At 46.0% G+C, this 15,907-nt stretch overlaps 3 protein-coding genes across 3 annotated transcripts; 1 reads left to right on the forward strand and 2 right to left on the reverse strand.

Annotated features, from left to right (window-relative positions):
• Positions 1-317: 317 nt before the first annotated feature.
• NCBP2 (nuclear cap binding protein subunit 2) lies at positions 318-8,685 on the reverse strand. The gene is made up of 4 exons (XM_080918973.1): positions 8,548-8,685; positions 3,966-4,147; positions 2,056-2,194; positions 318-1,684 (listed from the first exon to the last, which is right to left on the reverse strand). Exons 1-4 carry the CDS (start codon positions 8,623-8,625, stop codon positions 1,613-1,615), a joined length of 471 nt encoding a protein of 156 aa, XP_080775099.1. The 5' UTR covers positions 8,626-8,685; the 3' UTR covers positions 318-1,612.
• Positions 8,686-8,757: 72 nt separating this feature from the next.
• NCBP2AS2 (NCBP2 antisense 2 (head to head)) lies at positions 8,758-9,887 on the forward strand. Its single transcript, XM_080918972.1, has one exon. The coding sequence runs from the start codon at positions 8,828-8,830 to the stop codon at positions 9,113-9,115; it is 288 nt and encodes a 95-aa protein (XP_080775098.1). The 5' UTR covers positions 8,758-8,827; the 3' UTR covers positions 9,116-9,887.
• Positions 9,888-10,657: 770 nt separating this feature from the next.
• Positions 10,658-14,555, reverse strand: PIGZ (phosphatidylinositol glycan anchor biosynthesis class Z; the record flags this gene model as incomplete). Its single annotated transcript, XM_080919597.1, has 2 exons — positions 10,658-12,445; positions 14,438-14,555. The coding sequence occupies 2 exons, from the start codon at positions 14,553-14,555 to the stop codon at positions 10,890-10,892; spliced, it is 1,674 nt and encodes a 557-aa protein (XP_080775723.1). The 3' UTR covers positions 10,658-10,889.
• Between the last annotated feature and the right edge of the window lie 1,352 nt (positions 14,556-15,907).

Below are 15,907 nucleotides of genomic sequence, written 5' to 3' on the forward strand. Positions count from 1 at the left end.
GGAGTACTCATTAGGGGACCCAGGTCCCCTGGAAGACAGCAAGTACCTCACCCAACTAGGCATGTATCTCTGAGACCTCACTTTCTTTGAGTTCTATAGTATCTATAGTTCTGATATAGATACTCTGACACAGGAAAGAGGGGTATAATAAAAAAGATCACCAAAGTTAGCGTACTCAAGCCCGAGCCGAGAAATATCCTCTTAATGTAGCTCTGGTATCTAGTTCAGTGCTTTCACACAGGGTAGGTAAAGAGGCACCAAAACATGTCCCACTTTATAGGCGAGGAAATATACACAGAATAAAAATATACACAGAATAAAGTTGGTCTGACTTTATTGAAACTTGTTACAGAAGATAAAATTCCCAGTGTTTTGAGTCATACATTATTGAAATCTGACTTCTATTTTACTGCAGATGTATGATAAACAGTTCAAGCTATAGTATTAAAAAAAGCTGTATTTCTGTCTCTTCGTTGAGTATTTGCAAATGGGCCTCCTAAGCATTACAGTTGTTACAGCTCCACACTTAGTACAGCATTAAAGTTTTCTGCCCCAACCTTGAAAAAACTAGTGAGAATTAGACGATGCTTTAGTATCAAAAGTTACTCATATGTAATAATACAAAGAAAATGAAAAAAAAAAAAGACCTCTAGACTCCTGTTGAAACTGACCTCTAGCTTACTATTAATACTTGTATCTCATTAAGCACAATTTCAGGGGAAAAAAGATGAAAATATGTGTATCAGTTTTAATAGACATTCCTAGAGGAGGCTTTCTGTTGTTAAATACTCTCCTAATTTTCAGAGTCTTATTGTTAATCACAAGGATTAAAGCCAGGAGCACTCACATGCTAAGGAAGCCCCTAACTGCTGTGCCCCTCGTTCTTTATGTTTCTGTTTTGAAGGAGGCTCACAAGGTCCCCAGGCTGGCCTTGAACTTTTGGTCCTCTTGCTTCAGCCTCCCAAGTCGCTGGGATCACTGGCCTGGGTGAAGTCCTTTTCTAAAGCCTATCCTAAGAATAATTTGATGGTTCCAATCTCAGCTTCCATGTCAAGGCAATGTTTGAGCTTTCATCCCATTCCCTTGTTTTGTTTTAAACCCTCCCAGTGAGACATTTGCACCTTTCGAGAATGTGTTTAGTGAGCACTCCTCAAGTCCTGATAGCACAGAAGCAGGTGGCATCCCCAGGCTGACTTTTGTGCCCACTCTACTGAAAATATAAAAATCCTGTCCCTAATTTAGAGCAAGGCTATACAGACCGTAGCAAAACCTCACTGATAGACATGAAAACATGAAAATCATGTCTGTCCCCATGAAGATCACCAACTACTTGAAAAGTCAATTTTGACACTCCCTAAAAGTGTGGTATCCAGCTGACAGTTTAATCAGATTGTGTCTGTTGCCCAGGTGTACAGTTTTTGACTTAGTAACAGAAAATCATCCTAATAAGACTAGAATTAAAGGTATTCTTTGGATTCTGTCTTTTAATATTTCAGAGGAAAACCAGAAGTGACTTCTAGTACAACAGAGACACTGATGAGACCTTGGGTAATGTTCTCCAGCATCATCATGTTTGATATTCTGTGAGCTGTGTACTTGAGTCTCACCCCACTCACTGTTTTTGTGCCAGTTTTCCATACCCGCCTCTTCCAGCATCATAGTCCTCCCGATACTCATCCCGAACCTAGATTGAAAAGCAAAACAACAGCACTGTGGGAGGTGGATGTAACACATGGTAGACATAGGGAAACTGTTTCAGATGGCCACAAACCACCAGGGCATAAAAATTAAGAGTAAAATTCATTTGAGTACACTTTGCTCTTGTTCTAGGCATTGTTGCATTTAGGAGGCAGAGACAAGAGGATCTGATCTCAAGTTTGATGCCAGTTTGGCTACATGGCAAGATCTTGTTTCAGGAAGTCCCCCACCCACCCCAAACCCTATCAAAACTAACAAGCACAAGCTCCTTACAAAAGATAACCAGAAACTGAAGAAAGACCTGCATTGTAACTGGAATCTCAGACAGAGACTGAGCTCAGGTGCCTTGTAGCATACCTGACCCCCAGACCGTCCACGGCCATACTGCCTGCCCTCCTTAAAGCCTGCATCCCAGTCTGTCCGTATGATCCGGTCATCCAGACGCGTTCCGTTTATGTACCGCATTGCATTCTCTGCATCTGCTCTTGAATAGTATCTTAGAGTGTAAGTGTTAAGGAACACTAACATTTCTTCAGACATTTTGGAGACGGAGCAATACACCTACATGATGCATGAATAAAAATAAATAAAAGTGGAAAATCTAACCTAGCCAGATTATTTACACTGAAATTCATTTTGTAGAAGCCAATTCAAAGTTGGTCCAACAATACTCCTGGGCAGTAAAGGACAGGTAAGTAACATTTGTTCAGGCCTGAGTCAGTCATGCTTTCCTAGATACACCTGCTAACAATGAACTGGCCCACATTCTGATTTTTGCAAATAGAAAATGGTTAACATAAGACCACAAACTTCTTATACAAGAACAATGATACAGTTGAACATAGTGGCTCCTGTCTATAATCCTAGCACTGAGGATGCTGAAGCAGCAGGATTGCTGTGAGTTTTGAGGCCAGCCTGGACTATATACCAAGATTCTGTATTTTGTTTCAAAACGGAAACAATGTACAGAACAACAGCAAATGCAAAAGGGGCTGGAGAGATGGTTCAGTGGTTAAGAGCACCGCTTTTCAGAGGACCTGGGCTCAGTCCCCTGAACCTATGTGGTAGTTCACAGCTAGTGGTATGCACAGGTGCACAGACATACCTATAAGCAAAGCACTCACACAAAAAAGGAAAACCTTACCCTCATATGCATAAACACAGAGACATGCTCTAATACATATATAAATAAAACCAAATCTTAATTTTAATTTAACTAAATCTTAGACTTAAGCAATTATAACTAGCAGCTAAACTTGCTGGTCTAGATTCTTGTCTTTAGATAAACATTTGGTGAAATTATAGTATCTGACACATAGACAATACCCTAGTAATCAGTAGGCACTTGACTCTCTGCTGTATGAATGCTTAACAACGCAGAATCAATGAGCAATAGGCAGCTTGCTTTTGTGTACTTATGAATGTTGATCTGTGACTTGCAAGGCAAATGGAAACACGTTGGTTCTTATGGGGCTTTTTTTATTCTCCCGGTGTCTCCTGTGAACTCTTTCATGCTACTGCTCCTAGGATTCAAAACTTCAGAAATTTGGCCCTTTTATGTCTTAGGGGAGGAATGAAGGAAATGTTTTTGACTCCAGACACCAAAATCAGCTTAGAGGGCTGAGCCCAGGAGTTTAGACCTAGTTTGAGCAACATGCGAGAACATCTTTTTTTGGTTTGAGACAGTCTTTCCTTCATAATTCCCAATTCATATAAGGTCTATCAGATATTCTGGATCAGAAGGCTGAGATGATGCTCTAATGTTTTAGAGACTATTTGAGACTGTCCCAGGGCAGCCAACCAAATGTCTCGTCAACTCGTAGTCTTAGAAGCTGCTGCCTACACACCCTACATACTCAGAGTATTCTCACTGTATAGCTCTGGCTATTCTGGAATTTACTGTGTACATCAAGCTGAGTTCAAACACAGAGATCTGCCTGCCCCTTGAGTGTTCGGATTTAAGGGATTAAAGGTATGTGAACAGAATTCCAAGGAAAGGTACAGAAATTGTAACAATACCTGAACAAAGCAAGTGGAATCAGGGACAGGTAGATGGCTAGAGTGGGTGTGCACTGGCACACTTTACACCAGGCATCAGGGACAGGTAGATGGCTAGAGTGGGTGTGCACTGGCACACTTTACACCAGGCATCAGGGACAGGTAGATGGCTGAGTTCAGGCTAGCCGGGTCCATGCAATGACCTGTCTACTCAGGCCCTTGAATTCTGTCCTGGCTCTAATCTACATTATATTAGATTAGAAGGATACTCCACAAAACAGAATCCACACGCTGTTTTCTTCATTTTATCCAGACCCATGATGATCTTCTTTATATCACCACTTTTGCTGAAGAGTTCATAAATCTGTTCTTCAGTTGTATAAAAGGAAAGATTTCCAACATACAATGTACAGCTTTTCTTCAGTAACTTCTCTTGTTCTTCATTGTCACCCTAGACATTCAAATAGAGATGAAGTTAAACCCTGCAGCCTGAAATTTGCCTAGGGCTGGAGATACAGGACTCTCAGCCTAGCTATACAAGCCCTGTCAACCTGAGTTTGATTCCTGGGATCCACGTGAAAAGCTGGATGTGATGGCCACACCTGTAATCCCAGCACTCCTTCAGGAGACGGGATGAGAGACAGGACAATGTCCTAGAAGGCTGAGTGCCAGCCTAGCCCAGAGTACACAGTGCAGAGCAGGAGCATGGGTAACCCTCAGGGAGGTTAGAAGAACCAGTTTCTGAAGATCCCTATGCCCTCCACAAGCATTACTCGAGCAGTGAACCAATCTGAAAACTAACAATGTACAGCCCTGCTTTAAAGTCGTATCCTAATTCTAATTCAGATAATCATTCTGACTTAGAAATTAAAGTCTCTCATCATCCTGATTCCTGACATATTATTCTGTGCCACAGAGGTTGTTTGGGGGGTGAGGGGTAGAAGTGGGGGTGGATAGAGCTCATAGGCTAAGAGGCTGATTATTCCAGAGGACACTGATTGATTCCATTACCTACATGGTAGCTTTTAACTCTCAATAATGCCAGTCCTAGGGGATTCAATGCCCTCTTCTTGCTTCTATGGTTGTGGTGTAAAGCCATATACATACAAGCAAATGTTCAAGTGCATAAAATTAAAATGCACATTTTTTTAAACTGTGGGATTTTTTGTTTATTTTGGGTGGTGTTGGGGATTAAACCAGGATGTGACTATTAGGCAAAAGCCCTACCAGCCTGGAAGTATTCTCATTCTAAAATACATAAGGTTCAGACCACTTTTAATTGAGAGGAAAGCATGTAACCCCTCCTATACCTATACAGAAGTAGCATACCCTTTTCTTACATAGTCCATACTCTCAGCATTGGATCCTCTAATGGCCCAAGTTTAAATTCTACACCTTTGATGGAACACATCAGAAAGGCCCCTTACCCTATATAACACAAAGAACTCCTGTGATACTCCCCTACAGCCTATTAAAATCACTAATAGCATGAGTGATTACTAAGAGGACTATGTAGCTTTGGCTGGTCTAGAACTCAAGAGACTCACCTGCCTCAAGAGTTCTGTGTGTTGGGATTAGAGGTGTGTACCACCAAATCCAGGAAGAGTTACTTTCTTTAAAAAACAGGATGAAGCCAAAGAGCTGGAGTTTATGTGGGCTTCAACCAACACACCTGGCAACCCTCGGGGATAAGATGGTTCATTGTGGCCATGGTATCTGATTGTGGTGATGGGGAACAAACTTAAGGTATAACCGAATAACATACCGAATAACATCCCTAGCCCTAGGCCCCCTATTAGATTGTAGCCTAGACTGGTCTTGATCTTTGAACATCCTGCTTTAGCCTCCTGATGCTGTCATTACAAATGTGAACCACCACACTCAGCATGGTATCTTAGATGTCTTTACAAAAAGTGTAGTAGCTTTTAGTATTTCCACTGGAAAGGACACAGACGTGCACATGTGATTAAACAGACCTGCCAACTGATTATGCATTTTTTACCCTAGTGTGAAGGCACAGACATTAACCAGATGATGGAATCCAGCCTATCAAGTAGCTGAGAGGACTCATATTCAGGGCATTCATTCAATCTCCCATTGTTCATTTAGTACTCCCTAAGTAATGCTGATCCAGTTTCCTTGATTCTGAGTATGAGTGCATTGATCACCTCTGAATGCTCTGTAGCACAGACTCAGGATAGCAGGCTTTATGTGAGCACATTTAGTAGTAGATTAGAAAAACATGGAAACACTGAAGGGAAACTTAAGAGCCTGGTATATTTCACCACAGCTTGTCTCAGTCCGGGTCTAGAAGCTTCTCAAAGACTATTCTGAAACTAGAGTTCTCTTTTAAGACCTTGTTTAATGTGTGTTTTGCCTATATGTATGTACGTGTACCACATTCATGGGTACCTATGGATGCAATAAGAGGGAGTGGAACTGGAGTTATAGATGGTTGTGAGCCACAAGGTGGGTGCTGGGAACCAATCCCTCACCCTCTGCAGGACCAGCAAGTGCTCTTAACCTCTGAGCTATTCCAAGATGGAGTGCCAAGTGAAAGAAGCAAAGAAACAAAGAGTATAAAGGGTCAGTTTAAATGTATACGCCCTTGTTTGTGTGTGGGCATGGACATGAGAATCCAGGTGCCTTCAGAGACAACAGGGTGTTGTATCCCCTGGAGCTGGAATTAGAAGCAGTTCTAAGCCACAAGGTGTGGACACTGGAAACCAAACTTGGCTCCTTTCAAGAGTAGTATGTGCTCTTAGCCACTGAGCCATCTCTCCAGCTCTGTAGTTTTATTTTTTAAGTTAGTTCATTTCTCTGTATGGGGGATGGGGTGGTGCACACCCGAATGTAGTAAGCCCTTGGTGGCCAGAGGCATCAGAGTTCCTGAAACTGTAAGATACCTGATACACTAGGAACTGAACAGGAGATCCTCTGGCACAGTAGTACTTGAGCCATCTCTCCAGCCTCTTGTTTTTGAGACAGGGTTTCATGTAGCTTAGGTTGCATTGAACCTACTGTATAACCAAGTATGACATTGAACTTCTGATCCTCCTATCTCTACCTTCCAAGTATTGGGATTACAGGCATTCACCACCACTCTGAGTTTACAATCCACACAAGGGTTTCACATATACCAGGCAAGCATTCTACCTAATAAGCTATGTCTACTCAGCCCAATTGTTTTGTTTTCTGAGACAGGACCACATAGTCCAAGCTGGTTTCAAATTCCTAGTAGCCTTACTACCATCTTCCCCAAATGTTGTGATGACAGGCATGGGCCATCACATCCACCTCCCAAGTTACAGTTTTTTGGTTTGAGTTTATTTTCTTATGAGTGTTTTGCCTGCATTCTGCATGTCTGTGCACCATGTGTAAGCCAAGTGCTTTCAGAGACCAGAATAAGGCACCAGATCCCCTGAAATGGGAGTTGCAGATGCTGGAAGCCATCATTCGAGTGCTGGGAATTGATTTCGAGTCCTCTGGAAGAACAGCCTGTGCTAACCTCTGAGCCACTCCAGCCCTCCAAGTTAGTTTTAAAACCCAAGAACATACAGCTATACACAAGAAAATAGTAATTTTATCTGCCCCCAGGGAAGCTCAAAGGACTGCAAGTCTGAGAGTTTTATTCCATTGTAAGAACTATATGTAATGTATCAGAACCAGCCTGGTTTGCATGCTGAGTTCCTAGTCAGCCAAGGCAATATAATATAGTAAGACCTTGTCTCAAACAACAACAACCAGAATAAAGTAAAGCTCTGGCCTTATTCCCACTGCCACATAAGACTGCTAAAGGACTGAACAGGTGACATCTACAGACCAAATAGACACTGTTAAAAAACTAACAAACAAGGGTTTAGAACTTCAGAGGAAACATTTGCTTTCTACTTGTGCAAGCTGATCTCAAAATGGTGATCTTTCTCCTAGGACTACAGATGTCCAGCACCACACCTGGCTATTGGACGTATTTGTACTGCCAATCTTTTCTGCTTTCTTCATATACAAGTAAAATGCAGAGTCTATAATAATTTCACTGTAACTTAATTTCACATTTAACACAGCACTGACACATTGCATTTAGACTACACTAGAAAATGCACATGACAGGAACTATCACTGTCTGAAGAGAGTTACAGGCTTTTGATAACAAGTGAATGAATGACTCCTCCCCTGGTTTTAATCTTGCAGTGTTTTAAATTCAAACTGGTTATTGATGTGGGACTGTTCCAAGTAATGAGAACTGTAAAAAGTGATAGAAGCATAACTAATACCAGACACACAGCAAACATTTTAAAATTGGGCTGACTGAATTTATTCTTACTTTGTTTTGTTTTTCGAGACGGGGCTTCTCTTCAGCCACTGGCTGAACTAGATTTTGCCATCCAGACAACCTTAATGTGACTCGTGTAGTCTGTCCCGATGCCCGCCAGACAGCCACAGAGAACTCAACTCTAAGCCTCCCACTTACTGTCAACTTTTTGTAGGGTTGTCTTACTGAAGAAAGGATCGAAGTACCAAAGGGCGGTGTTTGGCTGATTGTACAAACCCCACCCTAGTGTCTGGTCAGCCGCCACGAGGATAATTAATCCCTTTCCCAAGCAAGACAAGCCCATCAAACAGAGGCCGCCGCCACACCTCCCTGGATGCTGGTACTCTCAGCAACAAGAAGAAACAGTCTCAGATTCCCTGGGAGATAAAGTGGCTTCAGTGATATTCAAACACTGCTGGGACTCCATTCGCATTTTGGGCCCCAGCAAATCAGGTTGGAAGACACAGTAAGCCAAGTGTAAACCGTTTCTCAGCATTCGAGCCCAAGGGCTGCCCCTCTCGTGGCCCAGCCCGCCTCACCCGGAAGTGCTGGTCCCGGTACTCGCTGAGCTCCACGTAGGAGTCGCTGCGTAGCGCCTTCAGTAGGCCACCCGACATGATGCAGAAGCACGAGCCACGATGCGACCACGGCCAGGAGGACCAGACGGCGGCTGCGGAAACGGAAATGTGGGCGGCCTACTGCAGAACCTGGTACGGCTGGCTGTGTCGTCATCATGAAGCGCCGGCTTGTCCGTTGTCGGGCGCGGCCGGCCGGAAGGCGAGTACAGCGTGCCTCTGGTTCCGGGCCGCTCGGAGAACCATGGTTTTCCGGCGGCTACTGGCGGCCCTCCTGCACAACCCGCAGCTAGTGGAGCGGCTGTCCGAGTCGCGGCCCATACGGCGGGCAGCCCAACTCACAGCCTTCGCGCTGCTACAGCTGCAACTGCGCGGCCATGATGCAGCCCGCCGCCTGCGCGGCCTCGCGGATCAGCCGCCGGGCTCCCTGCGTCGCCGCGTCGCGCGGTTCAAGGACACTTTCACGGAGGAACTCCGCCGCGGCATCCGGGACCGGCCAGGGCAGCAGAAGGGTCCGGGAGCCAACGCGTAAGCACGGACTGTACTTAACAGTCCGAGGTCACGTTTCCTCCCTTCAGTGATCTACGCCGACCTCAGCATTCACCGGTCATCTTCAGGACGCTGCGCTGGTTCGAATCCTAACTCGGATTGTCAACATACAGATGCCTAAAGTCATATGGACATGTGCCTGGTAGTCCTGCAGACGTAAAGACCTCGAAGCCCATCAGTGATAAAGAGTCTAGATCATAACAAAGCACGACTGAGAGCCATGGACAGAAGCAACCAGAAAGAAAGCCTGCCTCTGCAAGCAAGACTGAAGCTGAATAAATACTGCATTGCACTGGTGCAGGAGAATACCAGGGAAGCTTGTAAATGAAATGACAACCCCGAGCTTACCAAAAACTTTCATTAAATGTGTAAGCTGATTTCTAAGTCTGAATGTGGTATTTCTCAGACAAGGTGGAATGCGGGGGACTATAGGATCTTAGTTAATACGTTAAGCGTCTGTGTTGATATTTGCTGCCGCAATCTGCGTAGCTTGTGACTTAAAATCCCATACGGTGAAGAAATGGAGGCCACTTTCCAAGTAACCCAAAGCGTTGCAGAGTGTGGTGAGCCCAGGGACTGTGTTATTGATTACTCCCTACACTTTGCAGCATTTATTCTGCTCAGGAACCGCCTTTCCTCTCACCACTAGGCATTAAGGCTGCTGATCGCATGGCACATGCTGCTTTTTCCCCATTTTGAGGGTCGGTTTGGGGTACTCAATATGGTCAGCTAACTGAACTGTGATTAAAAATCCATGCATGTATCCTGTCTTGTCATTTTGAGACTCCTAGTCCAATTTCTGAACCTTTGTATTTAGGCCATTCAGTTAATCTTAGCATCTAGAAGGCTTGAAGGTATTGGAAAAGGTTTTAGACTGGTTTCCAGATTCTGAACAGTCTGTGTTCTCAGTTCTCACTGGAGCAGGCTCAAAGGGCCTCCCAGCAGTGCTGAGAAGGCTCCTTATTCTGGGTGAATGATTGTTCTTGTCTTGGTGCTGGGGATCATGCCTACAGCCTTGAGCATGTTTAACAGCCAGTCTACCACTGAGCTACATTCCCCAGTCTTTGAGAGAATGGAGAATTCCACCACCATTCAAGACGACGAGTAGAAGAGGATAGGGAGGCATATATTAGAACGGCTTCTTTTGGTTAATACCCAAACACTGAGTCCACAGGCACCAAAGTATTGTGTGAAATACACAACTACTGCTTCCTAGGTAAAGAGCCTTATAGGCACATGTTTATCAAACGAGGGGACATGTGCTATGGGCTCCGACAATGACACTGTAAGATTGGGTAGTAGGTTGGCTGAGTGGAATGTGCTTTCTTACAGCCACAGTTTATGAGGCAAAGACTGGCTAGAGCTGAATGTGAGCCACCTGCAGTTACTTCACACTGTCTAGAAAGCCAGGTTGGAAAGTCAAAGGTTAGTCACAGTAACAAGGAGTCAGGCATTGTGGGGAATTTGGGGCAGGCCACTCAGGAATGTCATCAGCATGATTGTCTTTCATAGGCATATATTTTAAACATGACGGTGATTGGAAGTAATGGCAGAGAGATAGACAGGTACCACTGGTTATACTAGGTTACTTTGGAGACCTTGGCATTGGGACCATGACTGGTCAGATCTTTGGTTGTCTAAGGGAAAGGAATATTGGCTCGCCTAAAACAACCTATGGCTGTGCCCAGAAGAGACAGTAGCGGGGGTTCTGTTCCAGTGTCCCAGCCAAGCAGCCTGTGTAGAAGGTGGGGTGGCTTCTATGGCTTCTCGGACTGCTTTGTCAGAACAGGCTTCTCCAGTTCAATAATGTGAAGACTCAGATGCTTCCTCCAAGCCCCACTGAGCAGGGAGGACAGGGCTGGAGGGTCCTCCAGGGTCAAGTGGGGAAACAAGAGGGTCTCATTCTTGAGGGGAAAATGACACTTATCCAGAGCATGCCTATTAGTCCCAGGAGTTACCACAAAGAGTCGGCAGGGCCATGGCCCACCAGCCAGTTGGCAGGCTGGTTGTCTGCTGAAGTCGTTCAGGGCTTGGCACAGGACCCAGTCCTCAGCCCCACCCATATCTACCACCTTCACAGGTGATCCCAGGCCTGAGAGGTGTAAGAGGTGCTGGGGAGGCATGTAGGTGTGTGTGAAGAGAAGTGTGTAGTGAGTGGCCGTGCCGGAGAAGGCAGGTGCATGAACCACCTGCTCCAGGTACTTCAGGCCAGGTACCAACCCCCCCTGATGCAGGCAGCCAAAGATGAGAGCGCCCAAGACGTTGAAGAGGACCAGGGTCCCCTTCCAGGGTATAGGTTGGGCTTGTGGACTGCACAGCAGGACTAGAGGGACTAGGAGGGGGATTAGAAATCTAGGCTCTTGGTGACTAAAGGCGGATAGCAGGAGCAGGGGTGTAAAGTAGAGGAGAAGGAGGTAAGACTTGGAGCTAGACAACAGAGCCTTGGTACCCGGCACCCTCAAGAAGCCCGTTCGTGGAAACGCACGGAGGCAAGCGTGGATTTGTTGCCATGCACCCTGAAGAGCTTGAGCATGCAACACCCCAAAGAGCAAGAAGCCATTGACCGCCAGGTGAGTGAGACGCGCATGCGTGCCATGCCTCGCAAGGTTTTGGGGATCCAGGTTATAGTACAAGAAGTTGACGGGTGTGAGAACGACGCCTGTGGATCTTGAGAGGCTGGAGAAGTACCAGCTGTCCATGGCCACAAACAGCACCGCAGCAAGAGCGGCCCCCGGCAGCAGCTCCAGGGCCTCCCGGATCAGGGCCTTGATGCCGCCAAGTTCCAAAGCTCTATGGATGCCCCAGAGAGAGACAGGGGCCAGAGCAAAGGCTGGGAAGGTTGGCCGATTGAAGAAGCCAGCAGCCACGATAGCACCAAGAAGATGGCTGTGCCACCGTGGACCTGGGGAAGGCTTCTTTGATGTGGGACTCCATGCCACATAAGGGGACACCAGCACCAGCAGCCAGGTGAAGAGCAGTCCCTCGATGGTGTTGGAAAAGGTTCTTGTGTAGAAAACCAGGGTGACATAGGAACCAGACAGCAGACACAAGGCATTCCAACGATCTGCTCCCCACAACGGGGCCAGATAGTACATAGCCCAGTCCAGGGCAAAGGAGAGGGCGGTGAGGAGGAGTCGGGGCCCCACCAGCAGCATGTAGCCACTCACCAGACTAGGCCAGAGCCCCAGCTCTTCCCAGAGCCTGAGCAACCAGAAGGTAGAGCCAGAGGTCAGCAGTGGGAAGACCACAGTGCGGCAGGAGCTGCTGGGGTAAAATTCCCAGGGCCGTGAAGCCTGTACACCCAGGATGTCCTCTGCAGAGAGAGAGGCAGGGATGAGCCAGTTCCAAGCTTAGGCTTGTGCTGGTTAAGGTTCTGGGTGAGCATCAGGGTTGCAAGGCCCCCTAGTGGACAATCCCGGCATCGTACTGCTTGGGTTTTATTGCTCTGATTGAGCTACTTTATGTGGGAGGGTCTCAGGAGGCCTGTCTTCTCTCCCCAGCTCTTTAACAGCAGAGATTCCTCCTGGATGCAGAGGAGACAGGCAAAGAAGACATAAAACGGGAAAAGGATTGTATGTGTTTCAGCTGGTTTAAGGATGAAAGGGCTAACAGCAAGGAAAGGACAAGCCAGGTTCCCTTAAATGAATTCAATTCTGCCGACAAGAATGAGCTTGCAAGCCAGGTATAATGTCACATGCCTGAAATCCCAAGGCTTGAGAGGATCCATGAGTTTAAGGTCATATCACAGTTTGCGACTAACCTACACCATGAGGAGAGAGACTTAACTCAAAATAAAAGAGTTAACTCAACAGAAAAAGAGACTGAATTTTCCGACTTACAGTTCAAATCTACCTGTTGAGCCCTGTGGTGGCAGTCTCCCCCCGCTGTGCTATCTGTCCTCAAGCTGAGTGTGCTGGTGGACATTTGTAACATTTGGGGGTGGGTGTTAAGTCAGGAGGACTGATAAAAGGTTGAGGTTAGCCTGGGCTACCCAGTGATTTTGAGGCCAGTCTTAGCTGTAGAGAGAGGTATTGTCTCAAAAGCGCAAGAAAACCAAAACAAGCCAAGTGTGTTTGAGCCTTTCTCTTTTAGCTCAGCACATGGCCAGAATATAAAGTTTTTTGTTTTTTTTTAATCTTCCAGCTTTTGTTTTTTTTTTTTTTTTTTTGTGTGTGTGTGTGTGTGTGTGTGTTTAGATGTGGTCGTGTGATACCTTCTGACCAGTGGGATAGAGAGGTGTATAACAGAGCCAGGTTTGTGTGTGTGTGTGTGTGTGTGTGTGTGTGTGTGTGTGTGTGTTTAGATGTGGTCATGTGATACCTTCTGACCAGTGGGATAGAGAGGTGTATAACAGAGCCAGGTTTGTGTGTGTGTGTGTGTGTGTGTGTGTGTGTGTACTCGGGAGGCTTACTACGAGGATTGTCATGAGTTTAAGAGCAAGCCCAGGCTGCAGTGTGAGACTTGTTCAAAAAAAAACCCTGCTCCATTGTGCACAAAGTTGTGGGCTCACTCTCCAGCACAACATAAGCTAGGCACAGTAGTGTCTGCCAGTGATCATGGCAGTCTAGAAGTGGGGGCCAATCAGGGGTTCGTGAAAATAGCCAGTTCAAAGCCAGCCTGAACTGCATGAAAACTTGTCTCAGAAAAGAGAAGCAGATGAGCCTGGATGGCGGTTGCATGTCGTTAATCGCAGGACTCATGAGGCAGAGGTAGGAGGTTCTCACTGAGTTCTCACAGGCTAGCCTGGTCTACACAGTGAGCTGCAGGACAGCCCAGTCTTCATAGAGACCCTGTCTTAAAAAACAGGGCTGGAGAGATGGCTCAGTGGTTAAGAGCACTGACTGCTCTTCCAGAGGTCCCGAGTTCAATTCCCAGCAACCACATGGTGGCCCACAACCATCTGTAATGGGGTCTGGTGCCTTCTGGTGTGTCTGAAGACAATGATAATCATATACATAACATAAATAAATGAATAAATCTTAAGAAAAAGAAAGGAAAAGTGTATATGTGTGACTAATAAACATGGCTTAAGGGAGGAGACCCTTCTTCCTGAGCCTACACCAAACAGTTTTACGACTTTCACTATGTCAGCTCGCGTCCTGAGGGAAACCATCATTCTGTTAGCCCAAGCAGGAAAACACGGAAGCATCATCCAGAAGGTGAGGAAAATGTGAATTCTCCACTTCAAGTTCTAATCCCAAAGAGGCTGCAACTTTGCCTGTTCATGCACCCACACGTGCATTTCCCTCCCCACCAAATATCCACTGCTGCTGCCAATCTTTGTAGCAGTGCATCGGGGGTTTACCTGCCATGACCTCAGGTGACTGGAAGAATTCATCTGGGTGTATGTAGCCAGTCTGGGGAAGGAGACACCATAAGACTCGAAGCAGGCTGAGGCTACCCCAAATCACCCTGGCCGTCATCACTACATCAGGTTGTCAGACACAGGACTGAAAATTCTGTCACAGTTCTCACAGGTGCCAGTCTGGAGCTCTACATCTGCTGGGAGTGACATTTGGTAGTTACTATAACGTAGACCACACTACACACTATCTGAAGACACTCAACAGAAAAATGGTAATGATAAGATGTGATAGGTACACATCTGGACAGATTGGCACACATCTGGAGCACCAGCATCTGATATGTTGACACAGAAAGATCTCAAGTTCCAGGTCACCCTAGGATACAAAAAAAGGAAAAAGAAAGAAGAGGAGGAGGAGGGAGAAGGAGAGAGAAGAAGGGGAGGAGGAGGAGAAGACAACATGGTTGTGTACCCAGAAACCCCAGCACTCAGGCAACAGAAAGATCAGGAGAAACTACAGTTAAATGAATGTTAGGGGTGGGTAAGAGTACTTACTCTTGAAGAGGACCTACTTAAGTTGGATTCCCAGCATCCACATGGTGACTCACAACCATCTATAACCACAGTCTCAGAGGCCCAACCTCTTCTGACTTCCTCTGGCACCAGGCATGCACAGGGTACACGTGCAAGCAAAACATTCATACACATAAAAAATACATAGGTAGAAAGATAGGGCTAGAATGGCAAGGTTGGTGGACTGGGTAAGAGAAATAAGAGGACTTGTATGAGGCAGAGCAGATAGGAAGGATAGGGCTCTACACAGCAGAATCTGGGGGATTCCAGAAAGCGCCACCCCCAGGAAGAGCCCCCCACCTCCAGAAGCAAGCACAAACATCATGATTCTACATTTTTACACATACTCTGCAAGCATCTTTACCCTTCCCCTAGTCAGTTGCTCAACTATATGGCTTGTTACACCCTTACACATATTCCTGTAATTGTATCAGGCTGAATTGTGGGGAAGGGTGGTTCCTAGAAAAACCTTCACCTCTTCCAGGAAGCAGTTACCACCCCTCCCTACAAAGCCCTAGAAACAGACAAGGTTAGGAAATACAGTATACTGAAATTTGTAAGTCCTGGTACAAGAGGTATCCCTTTGGCATGGATTCAGGACTGGGTCTGCTCCCCTCTGGAGAGTGTACTTCCTTTCTGCTTTTTCCCTGATTGCTTGCTCTGCCTGTGTCCCTATATGAATTCGTTTTTAGAATTAAATGGCTGCCATCATTAGCTAGGATTAAAGGGAATTTGGGAGGAGGCATCTCTCTGTGTCTACAGTCTCTCTCTCTCTCTCTCTCTCTCTCTCTCTGTGTGTGTGTGTGTGTGTGTGTCCACCAGGCTGGCCTCGAACTCACATATATTCCCCTGGTTCTACTTTCTTCTGAGTGCTGGAATTAAAAGCATGAGCCACTA

The sequence above is a fragment of the Micromys minutus genome (assembly GCF_963924665.1).
Source record: "Micromys minutus genome assembly, chromosome: 7".
NCBI lineage: Eukaryota > Metazoa > Chordata > Mammalia > Rodentia > Muridae > Micromys > Micromys minutus.